The sequence below is a fragment of the Equus asinus genome, chromosome 24, assembly GCF_041296235.1.
Source record: "Equus asinus isolate D_3611 breed Donkey chromosome 24, EquAss-T2T_v2, whole genome shotgun sequence".
NCBI lineage: Eukaryota > Metazoa > Chordata > Mammalia > Perissodactyla > Equidae > Equus > Equus asinus.
The window spans coordinates 67945160-67966188 of NC_091813.1; the positions used below are offsets into that span (position 1 = coordinate 67945160).

Consider the following 21029-nt stretch of genomic DNA (forward strand, 5'->3'; position numbering starts at 1 on the left):
GAGCAGCTTCTCAGTGCTCACCACCTGCTCAGCATTGCACTGAGCGCCTCGCCTGCATTATTGTTTAAATCTTACAACCACCCTATGTTATTTCCCCATTTCACATGAGGAGACCGAGCCCTGGAGAGGTTAATCACTTTGCCCAAGGTCACGAGGTCGGGGATAGTTTTGCTCCAGGGCCAGGTGTCTGGACTCCTGCTACACCAAATGGACAACAAATAGTGATATCTTACTGCCGCCTCTCCACTGACCTCAGGTGTCACTTGAGTAAGGAGGTGGGACTTGACAGTGTTAAAGCATCTGCTGAGTTTGTAAAAGGAGCTCTGGGCTCTACCCCAGACCAGGAAAAGCAGTTTTCCTAAGGTGACATCAGTATTATTTTCTAAAGTATCCACATCATTTTTTTTTTTTTTGAGGAAGATTAGCCCTGAGCTAACATCAGCTGCCAATCCTCCTCTTTTTGCCGAGGAAGACTGGCCCTGAGCTAACATCCGTGCCCATCTTCCTCTACTTTATATGTGGGATGCCTACCACAGCATGGCTTGCCAAGCGGTGCCATGTCCGCACCCGGGATCTGAACCGGCGAACCCTGGGCTACCGAAGCAGAACGTGTGAACTTAACCACTGCACCACCGGGCCAGCCCCTCCACATCATTTTAATGTGAAGCTTGGTTGAGAACCACCGGCCTGGATGGATGCCAAAGGCCTTGCAAGTGCAAACCTTTCACGAAACTGGGGCCACAGTGGAACTGCCTTCTTTTGACTAAGACCCAGAATCTGGACAAAAACCTAATGATGCTGGTCTGGGAATGTATTATGGACCACATGGGGCTAGAGGAAAATGCGCCCTCAAGGATAGAGTAGGGCGAAGAGCCCAGGAGAAGACTGCATCATTAAACAGCTGGCTGACGATGGGCGCCTGACCCTGCGCACAGTCTACAAGAAGCACTGACCCCTTAGGACTGCGGTGTGAGCCGCGGCTGAATAAAGAAGCTACCCGGTGTTGCAGAGGCGCAAGATACACGTCAGTTAGTTGACACCTCACCTCCTTGACGCCTTCCCCACAGAATGTAGGAAGCAACTGCCTGTCCTCGGATTTGGGACGTAAAAAAAAGACGCAGCTATGTTGTTGCAAGTATCAAATGAAAAAGTGTTGTACACTCTAACGCAATATAAAATATACTGTACGTTGATTTTTCACATAGGAATAAAGATGGCGCCCGTTTTATCAGAGACCGTTATACAGACGTCGTCAGGATACAAGAACAGCTTCTCTGTTATTTCACAATAAGCTGCACAATAAGCTGGTTCCTCTGTACTGAAGACACTTGTTTATCTCATTCGTCTATCTAGGAACTTCAGACTTCATCCTATTAATATGGCAGGCTTATAAAATGTAACAGTCAGCTTAAAATAAAAATATTTCCCTCAAATATGAGAACTAAGATGAAGGAGACAGAAAATGCAGTGTTCTCCATTGGGATGCTATTTGAGATACACAACAGACATTCAAGAGAACTTGGAGCCTTGAGAAAAATACACTGGCTTTCTTTTACTCTCTTTTTCCTTCGTCCTCTCTTCTCACTGTCTTGCCCCAAGAACAACCTGGGTCTCAGCTGTTCTTAGATTACTTGAATAGAAGACAGATTCCATTTAATGTGAGAGCTGAATAAACAACTAGAATTTTAACACGGTAGTTACCTAGTTTGTCAAAACAAAATAGGAATTCTTTAGAATTTATCAAAACAGTGTGTTGAGAGTCTTTTTACTTTTTAGGGTAAATATGACACAATGGACAGCTTTAGAACAAGCCAACGTTACTGAGATTCAGGCATGTGCAACTGGTACAGTTTAGCAGTACACAAGGGACTCACACGGGTGTGCTGCAGGCCGGAGACTTCAGTTACAAAATATCGTCAATATTACAATTAATACAGATAGGTATAAACCACTGCTCTCAGATTCTGCACACTTAGAAAAAACATAAACTTTATACAATAATTGAAATCACGCATTTCTACTCAGATTATCAGGGCATATTACAAACACACCGAAGCCTCAAAAGTTACAGTCACATTTTTGGTTCTGTTCCAGTGATGTACAATCACATGAAATGTTCTATCCGTTTCGTGTGAAATAAACATTTGGCTGAAGTGCAATAGCTGCTGAGTTAAAAATACTTCCATAAAAATCTTTAGACTAAAATAATCCTAAACACTGGGATGTTTAGGATTATTTTAAGAGTCCTTATGAATTATAGAAATAGAAACAGTTAGGAAATTTCAGTGTATTCTATTTTTTTTTTAACATGAGTAAACAAATACTGGGTTTAAAGTGCAGCTTCTTTCTCCTCTCCCTTCGATTCTCCCTCCCTGAAGAAGATCAGGTCTGTATTAATCTTCAGAATCTCCACGGAAAGTTGCTGAGCGACAGTCAAGTCTGTTTGTCTCGAAAGTCCGTGATGGCCTTCCACAGCGTGCAGAGCACCCCTCCCCTGGTTAAAGACACAAGAACAGGGTGAAGAGAACGCTTCATCTGAAACACTGCCCTTGAAACAGAAAAGCGACTTCTCAGCTTTCAGCTGCTCTGATCAGAACATGAGGATCCCAGAGCCTTATCAGGCTTTCTGTATTCTTTTTGTATATATTTTCTCATCGTCCCTCCAAGCCTTTTCTTTCCCCTCCCACAAACCCTCAGGTCCCAGCTCTTTTGAAAAGTGTCTTGATGGAGGTAGGTGGGAGTAACAGTTACGTGTATGCTTGGCCTGATAGCAAAACGAATTATTGTAAGAAACTGTATCAGACTCTACCAGGCATTTGGATGGCAAATCAGCACATCATCCTAATATTTCTAATAAGTATGGCACAATCATGAACCAAATTAGAGCCTTTGTTTAAGGCAGCTGTAGGATATCTGCATGCTCTTAGTCTGACACGTTATCAGGAAAATTCTTCCAGCTGATTTGCATTTACTAATACAGAAATATTGGTTATTAGAGCACCTGATAATAGCCTGATCCACCTAACTCAGTTTACTCAGAGCAACTGAGAACCAGAGAGCTCCGCCCGGGATTGCAGAGCTGGTCAGAGCTAGGTTAGAGCTGGTCAGAGCTAGGTTAGAGCTGGTGAGAGCTGGTGAGAGCTGGTCAGAGCTGGTCAGAGCTGGTTAGAGCTAGGTAGGGACCAACCAGGGCCAGAGCCTGGGCTTCCTGCTCTCTGCCCTGCTCTTTCCATCATGCCAACTGAACACAAAGAAAAGTGGTACCTTAGTCTCAGGCATTTTAAATCATCACGTGTAACATAGTAGAGAACATCCACTAGTGAATAATCCTCAGCCAAAAACTGTGGAGAAAGCAAAATATGCACAAAATTAAGATGTTTTATAAAACCTTTAATTAATAGCAGATTATCCATAATGTAAACACTGGCAATAATAAAAAGTGAACCTAAAAGGAAATCCACATAATCTTCTGGAATTATTAGGGGAAAGTGCCCCCATAACAAAATAATTACAAAGAAATACATCCATATGTTTTCAAAATGCATAAAGTAAAGATTACAAGCAACACAGAATTTCTGACTGGTTTTCTAATAACTAGATAAGACTTGCTTGTAATTACATCCGCTGCTTGTAAGATAATTTTTTTAAGATTGGCCCTGAGCTAACATCTGTTGCCCATCTTCCTCTTTTTTTCCTTTTTTTTCCTTTTCTCCCCAAAGCCCCACTACATAGTTGTATACCTTATCTGTAAGTCATGCTAGTTCCTCTATGTGGGACGCCACCACAGCATGGCCTGATGAATGGTGGGTGGGTCCACACCCAGGATCTGAACCCGAGAACCCCAGGCTGCTGAAGGGGAGCACTCAAACTTAACCACTAAGCCACAGGACTGGCCCCTAAGATAATGTTTGTATTTGGGGGGTTTGGGGCCACGTACCTTTATTTCTCTCACATGGATAAAATATGTTCCTGGAAGGGTATTCCTTACACAATTTCTGAACTTATTTTTCATGGCTAATAAAAGGTACTTTCCAATAATTACTACAAAATCAGAGTCCTGAATTTAAGTGAAGCTTTTAAATATAAAAAAAAAGGGCAATGATTTAGTGTATCATCAATTACTACTTTTTCATTGTGATTTGAGTCTGAGTTAGAGGGATGAATGTTTTGGAGAACTTGTTGGGATACATTATTTCTCATGGGCAAGAGAGTTGCTTCCATTTATATAATCTGTTATGCAGATTTCTAAGGAGACCCTAAATTTCATTTAGTGGTCTAATAAATTATCAAGTCAAAAGACATCTTTATTCTTATTTTTTAAAATTTAAATATAAAGTTGAAATCAATGTAATATTGTATTAAGAGGCCATTTCTATAAAATAATAAAAATATAACCTCATGTGTATATGTGTGCACATATATATAATCTTAAAATATAAATAAATGCTATTCATGCTGAATACAAAAGTCTATAAGGAACGGGGTTATTAGGTCATTATAGACAGAATACGGTTTATATAGAAAGTGTTTGTTTCTGATGAAAGTTCACTAACTAGATCTATTTTATTAAGTAACAATAAATAGCCATTGCCCTGTGGAGTCTAGTAATGTTGCAAGAGAATTAAAAAGTTAACAAACAGAAGAAAGAATTGGAAACAGAAGAACTTCTTTTTGGTTCTGTCTTGATTTTTCCCATTTCTTATTTTCAATCCCAAAACACAGAAATCCTCAGGGGTTCTGGACCACAAAGCCCTGGCGAGCCTCACTAGGGGTCTTTGCACATGCTGCACCCCAGCCCCGGTGATCTCCCCTTCTTGTCTGCCCCCCACCCCCAAACACACAAATGGATGGCCTGGTCTGTTCCTGCGTCTTCCTTCAGACTTCCGCCCACCCAGCACCTCTTAAAGACCTTCCTCGACCCCCCCCCCATCCCCTGACACCGGACAGGCCTCCTTCACAGAGTTCATCAGGGCATAATTATACTTCTATCCGTGGAATTATGTGATTATCGTCTGCCTGCCCTCGTCTGTCAGCCCCAGGAGGGCAGGGCTGGGCTGGGTTCTCCCAGTGTCTCCCCTGTGACTAGCGCACAGTAGGTACCCCACACTATGACATGAGTGGAAAGGAAGCTTGTCCCACAGAGAGTTTTCTTTACCCGACTTATGGTGTCTTCATCGGCTCCATTTTCTCTCAGCCACTCAGTAAGTTCAGAATCTTCAGTATTTGTCCCAGGAGAATTCAGGTGACACACGGGCAACCCAGGAATGTCTGGAACAGAATTGAGGGTGGGGGGATGGACATTCATCACCAAGAGAGTGTTGATTCACCAACAGAGGTCACCAAAGACCCTCCCAGTCAACAGACATTTACTGACACTTGAAAAGATTTTTCTCTATCAGAGAATAAGCAATAGAAGCCATGGAGGCTGCAGCACAAATGATAACATAAATAAAACTCTCAAAGACTACTGGATACACGGGTAAACGGCGAGTCAGAAGCAATCATGTAATGACTACTCCCACCTCATTCTTTCATGTCAACTTTATAGTCTCTTAGAATAAAATGGTGCGCCAAAATCGTACTGTGTATTTTGCATGCAACGAAGATGAGTATAATTAGCAGAGAACCATATAACTATAAGCCTATTTTTCCACTATTTGCAATAATATGGAAGAGCCAGATATCTGAACAAAAAACTAAGAATTTATCTTCCTCTAAACTGGCTACTTAAGATTCTCTAAAGATTATCTCCCACCTACAATCTCTCACAGAAAAGATTTCTTCAAAGTTCTAATCTATGACTTTTTTTAATTGAGATATAATCGACATACAACATTGTATCTGTTTTAGATGTATCCAATCTATGACTTTTTATTACTACATCTTTATTCTATTTAAGCCCTGTCAAATAATAAAGAGAGAAAAAAACCTGGAATACACAGAATATAAATGCAAAATGGTAAAAAATAGCATTATTTCATTCTAGTAATCTCATTGTGAAATCTTCAAAAAGAAAGAAAGTCAAAAAAAGTGGAGAGCCCTATTTACCTCAATAATGTATAATCTCAGGAAAAGAGGACTCTGAATCATCTTACGTTTACTGCACTTACAAGAATTGATAGTTTGCTACAATTTTAATTGCATGTTTTTTAAACACAATTTCTGCGTGTAGCTGTGGCACTAGTGACAGATGCTGATCAAGCCATGAGATAAAACAGCCATTGGCTTTCTCAGCACTTGTGGCAGCCTGGCTGACCAGTATGACTTTAAAGTTTTCTGCTGTTCACCTATTGGTTGGGACTTAAGCTTCAGGTGTTTAATTTCTTGGTCTTTTTCTTCAATAGCTTGATGAAGGAGTGCTTGTAATTCTTTCTCTTTCTGAACCAATTCTTCCAGTAACCTGCGGAAGAAAATGACATTGGGTGACAGGAGCAGCCACAGCGACCTCCCAGACCTGGGCTCTCAAGCCAAAAGGAGCACAGACACCTCTGAGATTTCCCTGAAGTGCAGACTCTGCTCCAGCAGTCCTGGGCAGAGGGCTGAGGGTCTGCATTTCTAAGGAGCTCCCAGGTGACGCGCAGGTTGCTGGTCACAGACCCCCACACGGAGTGGCAAAGCTCTGGAAGGCGTTGTGCTTCCAGACAAGAATTTGAACCCCCACCCCAACTGTCTGCCCAAGTCTTCCGAGATGCTGCTCTCCTGTTTCTTTTCATGACCATAAAGGGGAAAAAGAGAGAAAAGTTTACATATGCTATTAACAGACCTATATTTTATGTGTACGGCCCCTCATCAAAAAAAGTTAGTCAAGACTAAAAAGCATCTGCAAAGCAAAGGAAACCATGAACAAAACAGAAAGACAACCCACCAACTGGAAGAAAATATTTGCAAATCATTTATCAGACAACGGGTTCATCTCCAAAATATATAAAGAACTCATACAACTCAACAAAAAAACCCCAAACAACCCAATCAAAAAATGGACAGAGGATATGAGCAGACATTTTTTCCAAAGATATACAGATGGCCAACAGATACCTGAAAAGATGTTCAACATCACTAATTATTAGGGAAATGCAAATCAAAACTACAATGAGATATCATCTAATACCTATCAGAATGGCTATAATCACCAAGACAAAAAACAACAAAGGCTGGAGAGGGTGTGGAGAAAAGGGAACCCTCATCCACTGCTAGTAGGAATGCAAACTGGTCCAGCTACTATGGAAAACAGTATGGAGATTTCTCAAAAAATTAAAAATAGAAATACCATAAGATCCAGCCATCCCACTACTGGGTATTTATCCAAAGAACTTGAAATCAATGATCCAAAGATATTTATGCACCCCTATGCTCACTGCAGCATCATTCACAATAGCCACGATGTGGAAGCAACCCAAGTGCCCAAGAACAGATGACTGGGTAAAGAAGATGTGGTATATGTTTACACAGAGGAATACTACTCAGCCATAAAAAAGGACAAAATCGTGCCATTTGCAACAACACGAATAGACCTTGGGAGTATGATGTTAAGCGAAATAAGTCAGGCAGAGAAAGACAAATACTGCATGATTTCACTCATATGTGGAAGATAAACAAATACACGGAGAAAGAGGACAGGTTAGTGGTTACCAGAGGGGAAGTGGGTTGGGGTGAGCAAAAGGGATAAAGGGGCATGTATGTATGGTGATGGATAAAAATTAGACTACTGGGGGGAGCACGATGAAGTGTATTCAGGAATTGATAAACAATAATGTACACCCCAAAACACACAATGTTATAAACCACTATAATCCCAATAAAATGACTTGGGAAAAAAAAAAAAGTTGGTGAAATGGGTAAAATAATAACCCATGCAAAGCAGAAAGGTAGTCACTTTTTTTAAACTATGAAAATTTGAGAAGTAACCAGAGGTGAGGTCGCCTACGGTCCCTGGCACCTGACAAGTGGTTGCTGGGGTTGTGACCACTATTCCCCCTTCTAAGGGGCAGTGGAGTGGGGGACGGACGGCTGTGCTCCTGGCACGTTCAGTTCCTCGGTGGCATCTGAAGCCTTCTCCAAGGACACAAGGAGCAGCTGAGCTATGATCACACGCAGTTCTCACGCCTGAGGTTGTCTGGGCAACTGAGAGCCCACTGCAACCCGCTCACCATTTCCAACACTGTTCTCTGAGGGAACACTCCACGTTATGAGAGAGATGCACTGGATTTTTAGAAAACTGTCTGTGAAGAACGTGGATTCAGAATTCTAATAACGTAAGATACACAATTATTCCTAAGATCATGGAGATGAATGCTTGCATACCCTAAGCTCTTAGCGAGTGGTATTTGTTCCGTTTCCTGAGTATTGGTAGATTTAACTCAGGACCAGCTTCCCTTCCAAGAGTTTGTCTCTGCTTCAGTTGACACGTTCTGAGGCGCAACTGCAAGGGGCCCTCGGCTCATCCTGGTTCAGCCAGCACTTCCTGTGCTAACTCTGACAGACGGCTAACGCCTCTGGGCTCCGGCTTTCTCGTTTGTAAAAAGGGAGAGCAGAACCTCCGGAAAGGATAAAGGTGACATTAAATGAGAGCCTAGGCAAGGGGCACGGGGCCTGCCTTTCAAAGGGCTGCTCTGCTCCCCACTGCAGCCTCGGCCCTGGGAGAGAGCTGCCCAGGGCTCAGTGGGGTTCCTTCCCCGACCCCCAGGCTCCAGCACTTCCCCCGGGACACAGAGACGTGTGGCCCTTAGGTAGGAGCAAGCATCTGAGCAGAGCAGGCAGCAGAGGCGGAACAAGGAGACGACCAGAGAAGGTGGTTTGAGGAAGACACTTGTTAAAGACAACTTCGGAGGCAGCAGCACACAATTAGGTGAATCAAGTGGATGAAATGAGAGCAAGCGGGAAGCAGAGGGTTAGAAGGAGACTCATCCACTCCGGCACGAATGGTGTTCAAAGAAATGGGTGACAGCTCAGTACGAATGTGTAAGTTGGCAATTTTTATTTTATTTTTTTTCGGTGAGGAAGACTGTCCCTGAGCTAACATCTGTGCCAATCTTCTTCTACTTTATATGTGGGAAGCCACCACAGCAGGGCTTGACAGTGGTGTAGGTCACCCCAGGATCCAAACCTGGGAACTCTGGCCACTGAAGCAGATCGAGCCGGACTTAAGAGCCGTTGGGCTGGCCCTGTAGGTTGGCAATTTTTTGATCTGGAATATATTTTTGTCTTCATTGCTAATTTACACGTATAAATAGTGATGCCATAGTCTTATTGTTTTCTCAAAGAACACAGTGAAATTTTCTAGACTTTAACCTAAGTTTATATAGACTATGTTTCCTTTTCATCTTTAAAAGCCAGAGTTTAACACTGGAAACAAAGTATTGGCAGGCCACCTCATTTGTCCCAAATCCAGCTCTCAAAATTATTTTAAGGACATATCTAGTCCATCAGGTTTATTTTTACTTTGTCTCCAGTTAGTGAGGAAATCCTTCAAAACCAAGGCAATTGCCTGCCTCTCTGTTCCAGAAAAGTTTGACAAGGATCCATCGGCCCTGAGGTCAGTTTTTTGTCTCGGATGGGTAGGGGTGGGGAGGGGGTCGGTGGGTCATTCCAGAACTGCAGGACTGGGAGAGCAGCTACCCGACAGCCCTTCCTGCGTTGGATTTCAACTGTCTCTGCATTGTTGTCCCAACTCCTCGTGTGAAGGGAATCATTTTTGGCACGTTTTATGTAAGCATATCCTTAAATATAAGTAAAACATACACTCTACCGCCAATTTATGACTTTCTGCCGTTAGTATGATTGATGATCTAACAATCGAGAGCTGGATAAACCTCATTCACCTCCACAGGGGGATTCTCCTAAAAAGAAGATTAGCATTTCTAACACTAGGGCTGCACCTTTCCTAAAAACACACTAGCATTTCCTCTGAGTTTATTCTGCAATATGTGTACTTCTGTATATCAAGTAACATGCAGCTGAAGATGACAAGGACCACGCAGCCGAGACCGGGCCCTTCTCTCCGTGGTCAGCACTCGGACTAAAGCCGCGGCTTTTCCTCCATGTTGAGCTTCATCTCAGTTTTCTGGGGGAGACGGAGGAGCTGTGGGTGAAATCACTCAAAAAAGAAAAAGGGGCTGATAATCCTGGAGATATCACAGATTCAAGTGTAAATATGTAAAGACAAATGTGTGGGCTATCGTGGAAAATGCAACTACGTTCTGATGTAGGAGGGAACGTGGCAAATCCTGTCTTTTCAACAGAGATGGGCAGGCGTGGGAAGCAGGCCCTCAGCAGCCGGTACCCTCAGAACAGAGACAGGGAGGAAAAGCACGGGAGAGCAGCCCTGGGGAGGCCGATGCGCGGCGGGCAGCAGGCGGGGGTGGGGTGTGAGCCAGGTAACTCCACCGGGCTCGGAGGGAAGGGCAGGGCTGCATCTGGGGAGGCAGGATCTGTGGGCACGGCCTGGGTGCGCAGACAGAAGGCTTTCGGGCCAGAGGAACAAACAGCCCAGCCCGTTGGTAAACAGAGTAGCTTTACTGTCTGTAATTCTGACTGGATGTCCTGGGGGGAGGAGGGCCGTACCTAAACAGTAATGAGGGCACGTCCCTCCTCCAGAGATCCGAAGGGGTGAAAAACACAACTCCCTTCCAGCCTGGGCGACACCAAGTGCAGGAAAGCGAACACCGGCGCTAGAGGAGGGAGCGTCGTGACTGGATGTTACTCGAGACGAGGAGGAAACGAGGCCCAAGATTTAGACTGAAGTTTTGGGAGGGAAAAGATTCAAATTCTCTTCCCCTAAGTCGAAGCGATGGCAAGTGAAGAGTGGGGTTTCAGAGAACAACATGGGGATATGGAAGTCAGAAAGTCACTGCCCCTTTGTCCAGAAAGATTTCTCCGTGTAAATCACAGAAGATACGATGGACTGACTTAATCATGCAACCAAAATTCACGTTTCTGAATACAGGAGGAGCTTTGGGCTACTCGGACGAAGCATGGCATTCAAGCTTAACTTTAAAAACTAAACTTAGGACCAGAAATAAAATATGCTTTATCTCCCAGGTGAACAACTAGAATTTTCAACCAAGGTTTCTAAACATTTGAACAAGCTTTATTGATTCACTTCAAAAAAAAAGTTTTCACTGTAAACCCAGAGCCATAAAGTCAGCTGCCCACCTGTCAGCCGTAGCCAGCTCGGGAAGCTGTAAACCATAAAGACGCGGACCTTGGCCTGTGCCAACATCTGTGCAGAACAGGAAATATTTACTGTTCCCTTCATAACCTGATCACGTGGGTTCTATGTTACCTAATTCTCAAAGAAAAATTAAATTCCAGACATGACACAGCACATTAAAAATAAAACAATCATAAATGTCTCCAACTGATCGTCCTTCCACGGTTCTGAAATGCAAAGCTTTAGCACCATTAGTTTTATCTCCTTAAGAACAGAGATCTTTCTCGCCTGAGAGAACGTGACATCCTAAGTCACGGGCCTTGAAGAACAGGGGCTGCAGTCTGTGTGTCTGTCAGGTACCTGCCTGGAGACACGAGCTGCTCAGAGTGCTTGCCCAAGACAGACTGCGAGGTTGCAACCAAGTTACTCGGCAAATCGCAGGGCGCGGGGAGAGAAAGCAGAGATCCAAGAAATGGTGCCGACAAAGGCTGGAACTGGCGGAAGCAGAACACGGATCTGACCAGAGACTGAAATAAGTCTCTCTTGTCTTAAAGAAAGGCATTAAGTCAAGTTTGCGCGAATGGGAAAAAGGAACCGTGTTGTGTATTTTCTGTGGACCAAAAACACATGTTTATAAAAGTAAGAAAAAAGAAACCTGCCCGCATGGGAACAGGACTTACCTGTTCGTTTCTATCTTCATCCTCCCAAGCTGGACGGTCAGCGATCGGTGGGCGCTCTGCGAGTCGTGCGAGACGGTGGAGCTGAGCGTGCTCACCCCCGAGGTGGCCACGGCGTCATCGAGGACCACGTGAGGTCTTTGGACAGTCTGACTCGAGGGCTGCTCCTCATGGTCATCCTCCGCCTCCAAGTCGTCTTGATCGGCGGTATCACTCTCAGATGCGAGGCTAAAATGCGGCCTCAGCTCTGTAAGGCATCACAGCAACAGACGCGTTAACAAACGCCACACTGAGGGCCTTAATTTCTTCAGACGTGAATGCCATCCCCCTGCTATCGCTAAGATCTGTGTCCCAAACCGCTTCTCCAAAAGTGGGGATGGATTTCCGCGCATTAACTCAGGTTTGTTCTTCCCGTGAATTTGCAAAATTCACAGAATATATAAACTCAGGATGATCTAACTCAAACAGAAGAAAAATGTTCACGCTGCACATAAGGTACGTGGGAAACATACTAAAATCAGAAAGGCAATTATGTAAAAACTGGGTAAGAATATAAAAATTTGTTCATACAAGTAAAATCCATTTTTTAGATTATATAATATCTGGCAACTATTAACTCACTTAGAAATGAGGAAACTGAGATAGAGAGACATTATATAAACAAAGGACGTACACAGAACGCTTTCTGACTGTAAAGGTCATAACATAAGGGGATGGGCCGGGCACTGAGAATGCCACACACGCTTACATTCACTCTAGGAAGACTCCGTTTTTGACCCTTGGGTCGATCTTTAGTGTGTGTCCCACCCTCACCTGCTGACCAACCATTACCATTTAAAGTGCAATAGCTACAGGTCTCCAACCTGAACACGCTGGATGACGTGACTTCAACACCACGCCATTTCAGAACCTGGATGATATCTCCCCATAAGAAAAATGATAAATTATAAATTGTGATGAGGTTCTCAAAATGGCCCACAAAAAGGAATTGCCTTCCTAGTTTAAGTGAAATCAGGTAGCAGAAATACTGGATCTTGACTCCATATGCTATGGCACCTGGGACTTTTAGTGGAGCACAGAACCCACTGAGATGGAGCCACGGAGATTCTCCCAGAAGAAGAGCACATTCGTACAACATTCTGCCTAGATTTCCTAAGGGCTCCCAGCCTCCCTAAAGCCTGTCCCGAGAGCCAGGAACCACAGGTTAAGAGCCCCTGAGTTGGGGAGAGGGCTCCAGTGGGAGTGACAGAGGACCCAGCCCACCACCCCAACATAGCCACTGTGGCAAGACCCCAAGGCCTACTCGTTGCCAGGTCCCCCAGGTAACTTCTCCCCTCCCCTACCGGGAGTGTGTCCTGCACCCTCCTCTAAGCCTCTGGCTGCTGTTTCTTTTCTTCAGAGCCTTTGTGTCCACTACCTGCCCCTTAAAACCTGGAACCTGGCATTCTACTCTTTGAGTTTTCACGTTTCTACTTACTCTCCACGGATGAGCTCGCTAAGATCTAGGAAGGTTAAGCACATGTAATGTGTGGGTGATACTGTATTTCTATCCCTGATCCTGCTGCAGTCAATACCTGCCAGATAGCCTGCTGGGGAAGCACTCAAAATTCAACAACCTAAAAAAGAACTCATCTTTTGCTCATAACGCAAAGCAGAGTGCCCTTCTTCAGAGCCAGGCTACTTTATGTAGCCCTGACTTCCTTTAACTTTGTTTATTTTTAAATTTTTTATTGTGGTTAAAAAAAAAACGCATCACATAAAATTTACCATTTTAACTATTTCCAAGCATACAGTTTAGTCAAGTATATTCACATGGTTGTTCAACCAATCTCCAGAACGTTTTCATCTCGTAAAACTGAAACTCTGTACCCATTAAACAACTCCCCCTCCCCCCACTTCATCAGTGGCAAACACCATCCTACTGTCTGTCTCTATGAAATCGACCGCTGTACAAACCTCATACAAGTGGGATCACACAGCACTTGTCTTTTTGTGACTAGCTTATTTCACTCAGCACAATGTGCTTAAGGTTCATCCACGTCGTGGCAGGTGTCGGAATTTCCTTCCCTCTTAAGGCTAAATCATCTCCCACTGTATGAACAGGCCACACTTCATTTATCCATTCTTCCTCAATGGACGCTTAATGTCACTTCTCCCTCTTGGCTACTGTACATAATGCTGCTATGAACTTGGGTGTGAAAATCTCTTTCAGATCTTGCTTTCAATTTTTTGGATATATACCCAGAAAAGGAATTGCTGGATCATATGGTAATTCTATTTTTAATTTTTTGAGGAGCCGCTATACTGTTTTCCGTAGCAGCTGCACCATTTTACAATCCCACCAACAGTGTACAAAGCTTCCAATTTCTCCATATCCTCACCTTTTATCTCTGAAGGTTCCCCAAACTCCTCCTCTCCTCTACTTCCTGCATGCTCTCTTTTCTCTCTCAAAACTCCAGTTCCTAATTCATCTATATAGTAGGAGTGACTCAAATCCAGGTTTCAGTTTTGTAAACCCAGCACCCAGGATAGGGGCCAAGACATATGAGGCTCTCGAAAAATGCTGGCAGAATGGAAGGGTTATCCTACTGGGATGATGTGTACTTAGAAGGGAACAATAGCGAAAAATTGTTTTACTTTAAAAATAATTTAAGAAAGTGCAATTCTAGATTAAATTAGAACAAGATTAGGCCTTTTAAAATTTTCTAAAATTAATCTTAAACTTCTTTTATGGTCTCTAAACTGAGATTTTAAAAACAATTTAAAAGTTTTGTTGTCCTATTGAATATCATCTCACTTTTGGGGAGGGAAAATTTCTGATATTTATTATTATATTTAAATATCCAGAGCTGGCCCCGTGGCTCAGTGGTTAGGTTAAGTTCGTGAGCTCCACTTCAGTGGCCCAGGGTTCTTGGGTTCAGATGCTTGCACGGACCTACACACTGGTGATCAGGCCATGCTGTGGTGGTGTCCCACACAGAAGAACTAGAGTGACATGCAACTAGGGTATACAACTATGTGCTGGGGCTTTGGGGAGAAAAAAGAAAAACAAAAAGAGGAAGATTGGCAACAGATGTTAGCTGAGGGCCAATCTTCCTCACCAAAAAGCAAAAAAAAAAAAGTGAGATGCAGGGAGCCCAGGCTCCAACAGTCTCAACCAAGTAACTCTTAAAAATAAATAAATAAATATCCCCTTATATTCCCCTGACTCTGTACCCTTTAAATTACCATAAATTATTATTTTATGTATGCATAAATGACTGAAAAATCCTCTCAAATAATTTGAAGAAAGCAGAAATTGTACGTGAAGGCAATACTTTGTTATTTTTGGTCTTTCAAGGTGGCTCCCTGAGCACGCGTCATCCAATCACACATTACAAAACACGCAAATGAGACAGAGCATCTGGTCCTTGTCCTCAACGAGGTGACACTCCGAAGGAGCACGGGGTGGGTGTACAGAAGAGCCTTAAGGGCACGCACAAAGATAACGCGAAGTTCTAAGTGTAGTTAATGCAGCGAAAAAGACCTCAGACGACCTCAGTGGCAGACCTGGCGTCATATGGAAGCCACGTGGACGTCAGCAGTGCTGGGGGTAAAGGAAGCTCATCCGCAATGACCAAGTCCAGTGGAGGTTTCCTCACTGATGGACTCGTGGAGGCAGAGGGGCCCAGGCAGTTTCCGGAGGAGGGAAGGCTCTGGCTCGGTGGAGAAAGGGGGAGAGGCATTTGAGAGAAGAAAGCTCGGAGGGCGGCCCAGGGTCCTCTGAGAAGAATGGAGAGCAGAGTGACTGTCAGGACAAAGGCAGGGACTCGAGGCCTGGAATGAGTGGACGGTGTTGGAACCCACGCGTGGGAAACTAGAGCTGCTGCATTTTTCCACAACAGCAAGATGGGTGAAACAAAAGCACTATACTCCCACCCCACCCAGGAAAATAACTAGACCAAGCTTTCTCAACACAGGGCGTGTCTGAGCCAGAGTAGATCCCAATGCTCGTCAGTGCAGCGTGCCGTTCCCGCAGCGAGCTCCTTGTATGGTGTAGAATTCTGGTCATTTTACACGAACGTGGACACGGGGCACACGACTGATTCAGCTTAACGACTGGTAGGAATCTCAAGTGCGTCAGCAGTTCAACACACTTTTGTCACACGAGAAGTCGGCCCATGGTACCAACTTTCTCCACCTTGTGCTGCCTCCATGGTCCTACGCTCAGCATTTCTCCATCTGGTTCCCACAGCCAGACTGTCCTTGAGGAGTACCAACAAATGCTCCACGCTGCCAACAATCTAAAGCTGATTCTTGATGACACGCGGGAAAACGGCCTGAGGAAAAAGCCTCTCACGGGGCTTGTACTGTACTCTCTGCTCTGTGCGCTCTTTTTGGAAGAAAGACGATTGAACACTTTATTTTGAAAGAATTTTAGAATAACAGAAAAGTTGCAAAAACAGTACAGAGAGTCCCCGTATAGCTTCCTGCAGCTTGCCCTGAACTCAGCACCTTACACCACTTTGGCACTGTTACCCAAACCAGGAAGCTAACATTGATACAACCCGGCTGACGCATCTCTGGGCCTTACTGGCTTTCACCAGTTTCCCCATCATGTCCTTTCTCTGATCGGGGGTCCCACCTGCCTGCGCTGTCACGTTCCCTCAGTCTCCACAGCCCGGGACAGCACCCTACTACTTCCTTACCTCCCGTGACCTCCATGCTTTTGAGAAGGACGGTCAGTTATTTTGTACTTGTCCCTCATTCTTGGTTCACTCAGTCTCGTCGTGATTAGGTCGAGGCTGTGCATTTTTGGCAGGAATACCACACGGGCAACGTTGCGCCCTTCTGAGCCACCGTCTCAGGAGGCACACACTGCTGACGTGTCTTGTTACTGCTGATGCTTACCTTGATCGTTCGGTAAAAGGGGTGTCTGGTACAGGGGTGTCTGCCAGGCTCCTCCACTACAAAGGCACTGTTTTCCCTTTCTAACTAGTAAATATCAGTGTGGGGAGATACTCTGAGATCATTCAAAGATCCAGCTTCCCATCACAGGATTCTAGCAGCCATTGACAGTTCTTGGCTGCAACAGCCCTCCCTGTGATGTGTGCCTAACAGTGATTTCCTATTTCCCATTTCCCTCGTTGCCTCTACATTTACTCAGTGGAATCCTACTACGACAACAAGCCCGGCCTTCTCTTCCACATATTTATTTACTCAATTACTTCTATCAGTATGGACTCATAGATATTTAGTTTATTCTATGGGCCATACTCCACTACGATCATTATTTTATTTTATTGGTCAGATTGTTCTGCTTAGCCTTTTGGGAACTCCTTCAAGCTATGTGCACTGTCCTTTCAATAATGCTCCATCTTTTCAGGGCACTTTGTTACTTTTCGGCACCACAAGATGTTCCAGGCTCAGCTTGTCCTTCCCCTGCCCCAGGCCTGGAATCCCGCATTTCTCCAGGGAGTGCTGATTCCCTGTCCTGGAGAATGGGGCTTAGAAACCAGGATCTGGGTCCTCTCAGCAAACAGATGGAGGAAATGTGTGTACTATTGACGGTAGACTTTTGAATGTGCGTTCTCTTTAGCACATCTTTCAAAATTTGGTAGATTAATTGTAGTATTTTGTCATCCAAAAGGAATTTTTATCAGGGGAATATGAAGGCAGACATTTTTAATGTAGTTTTTTAAAATCTTAACTGTATAACAAAATCTTTAGGGACATTTGGAAATTTGATGGAACTGTCAAGTGCATGAAATCAGTTCATGTTTTATGTATCGTCGTGTGGTACATATTGTCTTCCCCTGTCCGGAGAGCAACATAAAAATATTTCCTCCATGTAATTCTCCTCTAAAATTTCCCCCCTCTTTTTTTTAATGCTTTCAAACAGTAATTTCAGTTGCCACCTGAGCCTCCTAGTGGCCTCAAAGCAACCAATTTCACAGTGGAAGGACAAATAACTTTCCTGAGCAAACCCTTTTCACAAAGAATGTGACTGCTCCGTACATGGGCTGGGCTAAACCAGTGGCCATCGCTGGGACACCTCGCGAGGACCGTGCCTCTCTGTTGCTCTCCCTAAACTCAGTGTCTCGCCCACAGTGTGATTGTCACGGTACTTCTTAAACTTTCTATTCTGGAAGAATTTTAGATTTACAGAAATGGTGCAAAGATGATAGAATTCCCTTACAGCTTCCCCACAGGTCCCCTTGACACATCTTATCAAACTGGTATATTTGTCAAAAATAAAAAATTAGCATTGGTACAGTATTACTAACTAAACGACAGACTTCGTTCAGATGACACACTTTTTCACCGTGTTCTTTTTCAATTCCAGGATATAATCCACTGCATTTAGGTAATCAGTTTTTAAAAATTAGATTAACAGGTCATTTATAAACTGTTAAATTATTTCCAAGTATAACCCTCCCCCCCTCCTCACTTGGGCACCCTAGTTTAGCTACTCCTGTGTGTGACCATGGCCTGTCCCCGTCACTCTCGCTGATACACACCTGTCCCCTTCGCCCCTTGTGCCTGCTGATACACAGCCCCTCCATGGGACGCTGCCCACATGCGAGCTTCTCCCAGTGCAAATCCTCTGAGTGTAAGCGCCTGCTGGCTTCCTCCAAGCTTTCACAGGGTCATGTTAGCATTCCATCACATCCAGCTGCTGCTCACACATTTCAAAGCCTCTCTAGAATTTTTCTCTAAGTTACGCCAATTTTCCACCCTAATTTGTTATAATCAGGTGAAACTCACTTATTGTTTCAACCAATATTTATCAGAGGGCTACTGTTTTCCAGAGGTATACTGTGGACAATATACTGGGCACAGAATGAAAGAAAACAGACCCAGTTACCCTCTGAGGAGGGAAACAGCCATTGGACAAGAAAACAAGAGTAGTTTGATTGGGGCAAGTGTCACAAATGGGGAAAAACCTTGTTTCCTCAACACTGCCCCTGCTGCCTCCTCCACTGCAGATGGAGCTGGGATCTGCCTAGATGAGTGATTTCCGCTGGCTGTGTAACAACACAACCTGGGAGCTGGATGAAAATCAGATTCCTGGGCTTTTTCCAGCAGATTCTTACTCACTCGGCCTGGGCTGGGGCTCTGCAAGCTGTAATTTTAAAGAGCTCCTTACATCACTTGATGCGCTGGTAAAGAACAGCATAGAAGTGTGTTTTGTGGGCACAGATATCTGTAGATTGAATGCATATACATCCGGGCAACCTGTATGGTTTTCTCTTTCTCTTCATACTCAAACACGCTCTTTAAAGACAAGGAAACAAGTCTTCTTCCTCATAGTAAACCTCTGGCTTGGAGTACCATCGCTCAGACCGCATCTTGGTGTTAAAAGCAATAAGGAGACCATAAATGATGGATGAACAGTAAGTTAAATTATCAAACACTAAATATTGGCAAAGTAGTGAAACATTTCTGACCTGGAACCAGAATGGTGATGGCTGCCTGCACCGCCTTCCGGATGATACTGTCTAAGGCAAACATCCAGTGTGGCTTGATGTTATGATTCCGAAGAACTTTATTGACCTGGAGAAAGAGAGCAACATTTAGTCCACTTTAATTTCTAGTTCCAAACAACCTAGTGAACGCAAGCATTTGGATGACATCCTACCAACAAAAAAACCTAAGTTTTCTTCACCTTGAATTGTGAATAATTTATGTCACCAGAAAACAAATGAGAAGTTGCCGCTTTATATTAAAGTTTGGTGATCCCCATATAAGCAAATGAGATGCACTGCTTAAAAGAGAGGGGGTCTGCTTAAGGGGAATGTTGCTTCTTTGGGACTCAGAACACGCAGCTCCCACCTTTCATGATGTCTGCAGACCAGAAGGTGGAGGCGGAAAGGAGGAGAAAAGAGACCAAGTGGCTTCAGATAAAAAGTGACTGCATTTAACCCCACCAAGCACTGCTTCGTGCTCCGGTGACGTGGAGAAGCAGGTGGAGGGAACAAGCCGTATGTTCTACCCGCAGATTCACCACAGTGATCGGCTTGTTTTCCTTCCCACAGTTATTTGTACCTCTGTAAACAGAGGAGTCATCGCTAGAATATTCCAGAAAAGTTGTCCACATTAAACATCTTTGTGGTAAGGGTATCTTTTTTTGGAGACGAGTAACAGTTCACACATTTAAATAGACACTAAAATCGATATCCGTGTTACCTTCCTTTTTCTTTTTAAAAATTGTGGTAAAAGGCACATTAACATAAGATTTACCTTCTTCTAAGTGCACAGTTCAGTGGCATTAAGCACATTCACAATGTTGTGCAGCCATCACCACCGTCCATCTCCAGAACTCTTCATCTTGCAAAACTGAGACTCTCCACCCATGAAAGACTAACTCCCCATGCCCCCTGCCTCAGCCCCCCACCCACCCGGTGACCTCCTGTCTCGTGAACGGGAATGCTAGGTGTCTCCTGTGAGTGGAACCATACCATGTCTATCCTTTTGTGACTGGTTTCTTTCACTTAGTGTGATGGGTCAGAATTCCCTTCCTTTTTAAGAGTGAATAATATTCCATTCTGTGTATAAACCATGTGTGTTACCTTTTAAAGAATAACCTTTCTCATAAGGCTAAGAGAGGCTCACTTAAAATTTGGGATAACTCCACAGACTGATGGTTGACACGGGCCTCCAGGAAAGAGGCTGTTTTCCCAATAGGGCTTTGACTAGAGGCCTCAGAGGAAGCTGAGGAGAAGGCAACACGGAAGGTGGCCCAGTGCAATCCCACATCACAAGCTGGGGTGCCAGCAGCTTCTTCCTGTCCTTGGTCCATCTTCCCCAAAACCCCCAGTTTGGAGGGAGTGGGTCTGAGAAGTCCTCATGGCAGTACCTCCCAAGGAAGGGAACCACGCCAGGGTCCCACATGTCATATGAAATCCTTTCAGAGTGTGTCTTTCCTGGCACCTTCATCTCTTTAGAGGATCTGCCCATTTGTTCAAGTAATGTCGGGTATAACATTTCGTGAATGAGAGTATTTCTCTCAGAGCCACACACAGAAGATGGAAGAGGGGTCCTCGATAACCACGACCCACTCTGCATTAAACAATATACTACAGAGGCCCATTTCCTGGGTTCATTCCCATCCTGGACAGTGAGTGAGCAAGAGCGGGGGTGGGGTGTGTTTGTGTGCGTGCATATGTGACCTGGGCCCAAGGCCCAGGATTACACCTAAACCACTCTCGAGCTAAATTCTA

General features: G+C 44.3%; 1 protein-coding gene across 3 annotated transcripts in view; it reads right to left on the reverse strand.

Annotated features, from left to right (window-relative positions):
- Nucleotides 1-1468: 1468 nt before the first annotated feature.
- MAP3K5 (mitogen-activated protein kinase kinase kinase 5) overlaps nt 1469-21029 on the reverse strand; it is a 179574-nt gene continuing 160013 nt past the window's right edge. For all 3 annotated transcript variants that reach the window (XM_070496531.1, XM_014850604.3, XM_070496532.1), the window contains 6 exons: nt 19257-19362; nt 11830-12073; nt 6288-6400; nt 5156-5268; nt 3265-3341; nt 1469-2494 (listed from right to left, as the gene is read on the reverse strand). In XM_070496531.1, coding sequence (XP_070352632.1) covers nt 2434-2494; nt 3265-3341; nt 5156-5268; nt 6288-6400; nt 11830-12073; nt 19257-19362 — 714 coding nt within the window. In that variant the 3' untranslated portion in view covers nt 1469-2433. The remainder of the gene's footprint in view (nt 2495-3264; nt 3342-5155; nt 5269-6287; nt 6401-11829; nt 12074-19256; nt 19363-21029) is intronic.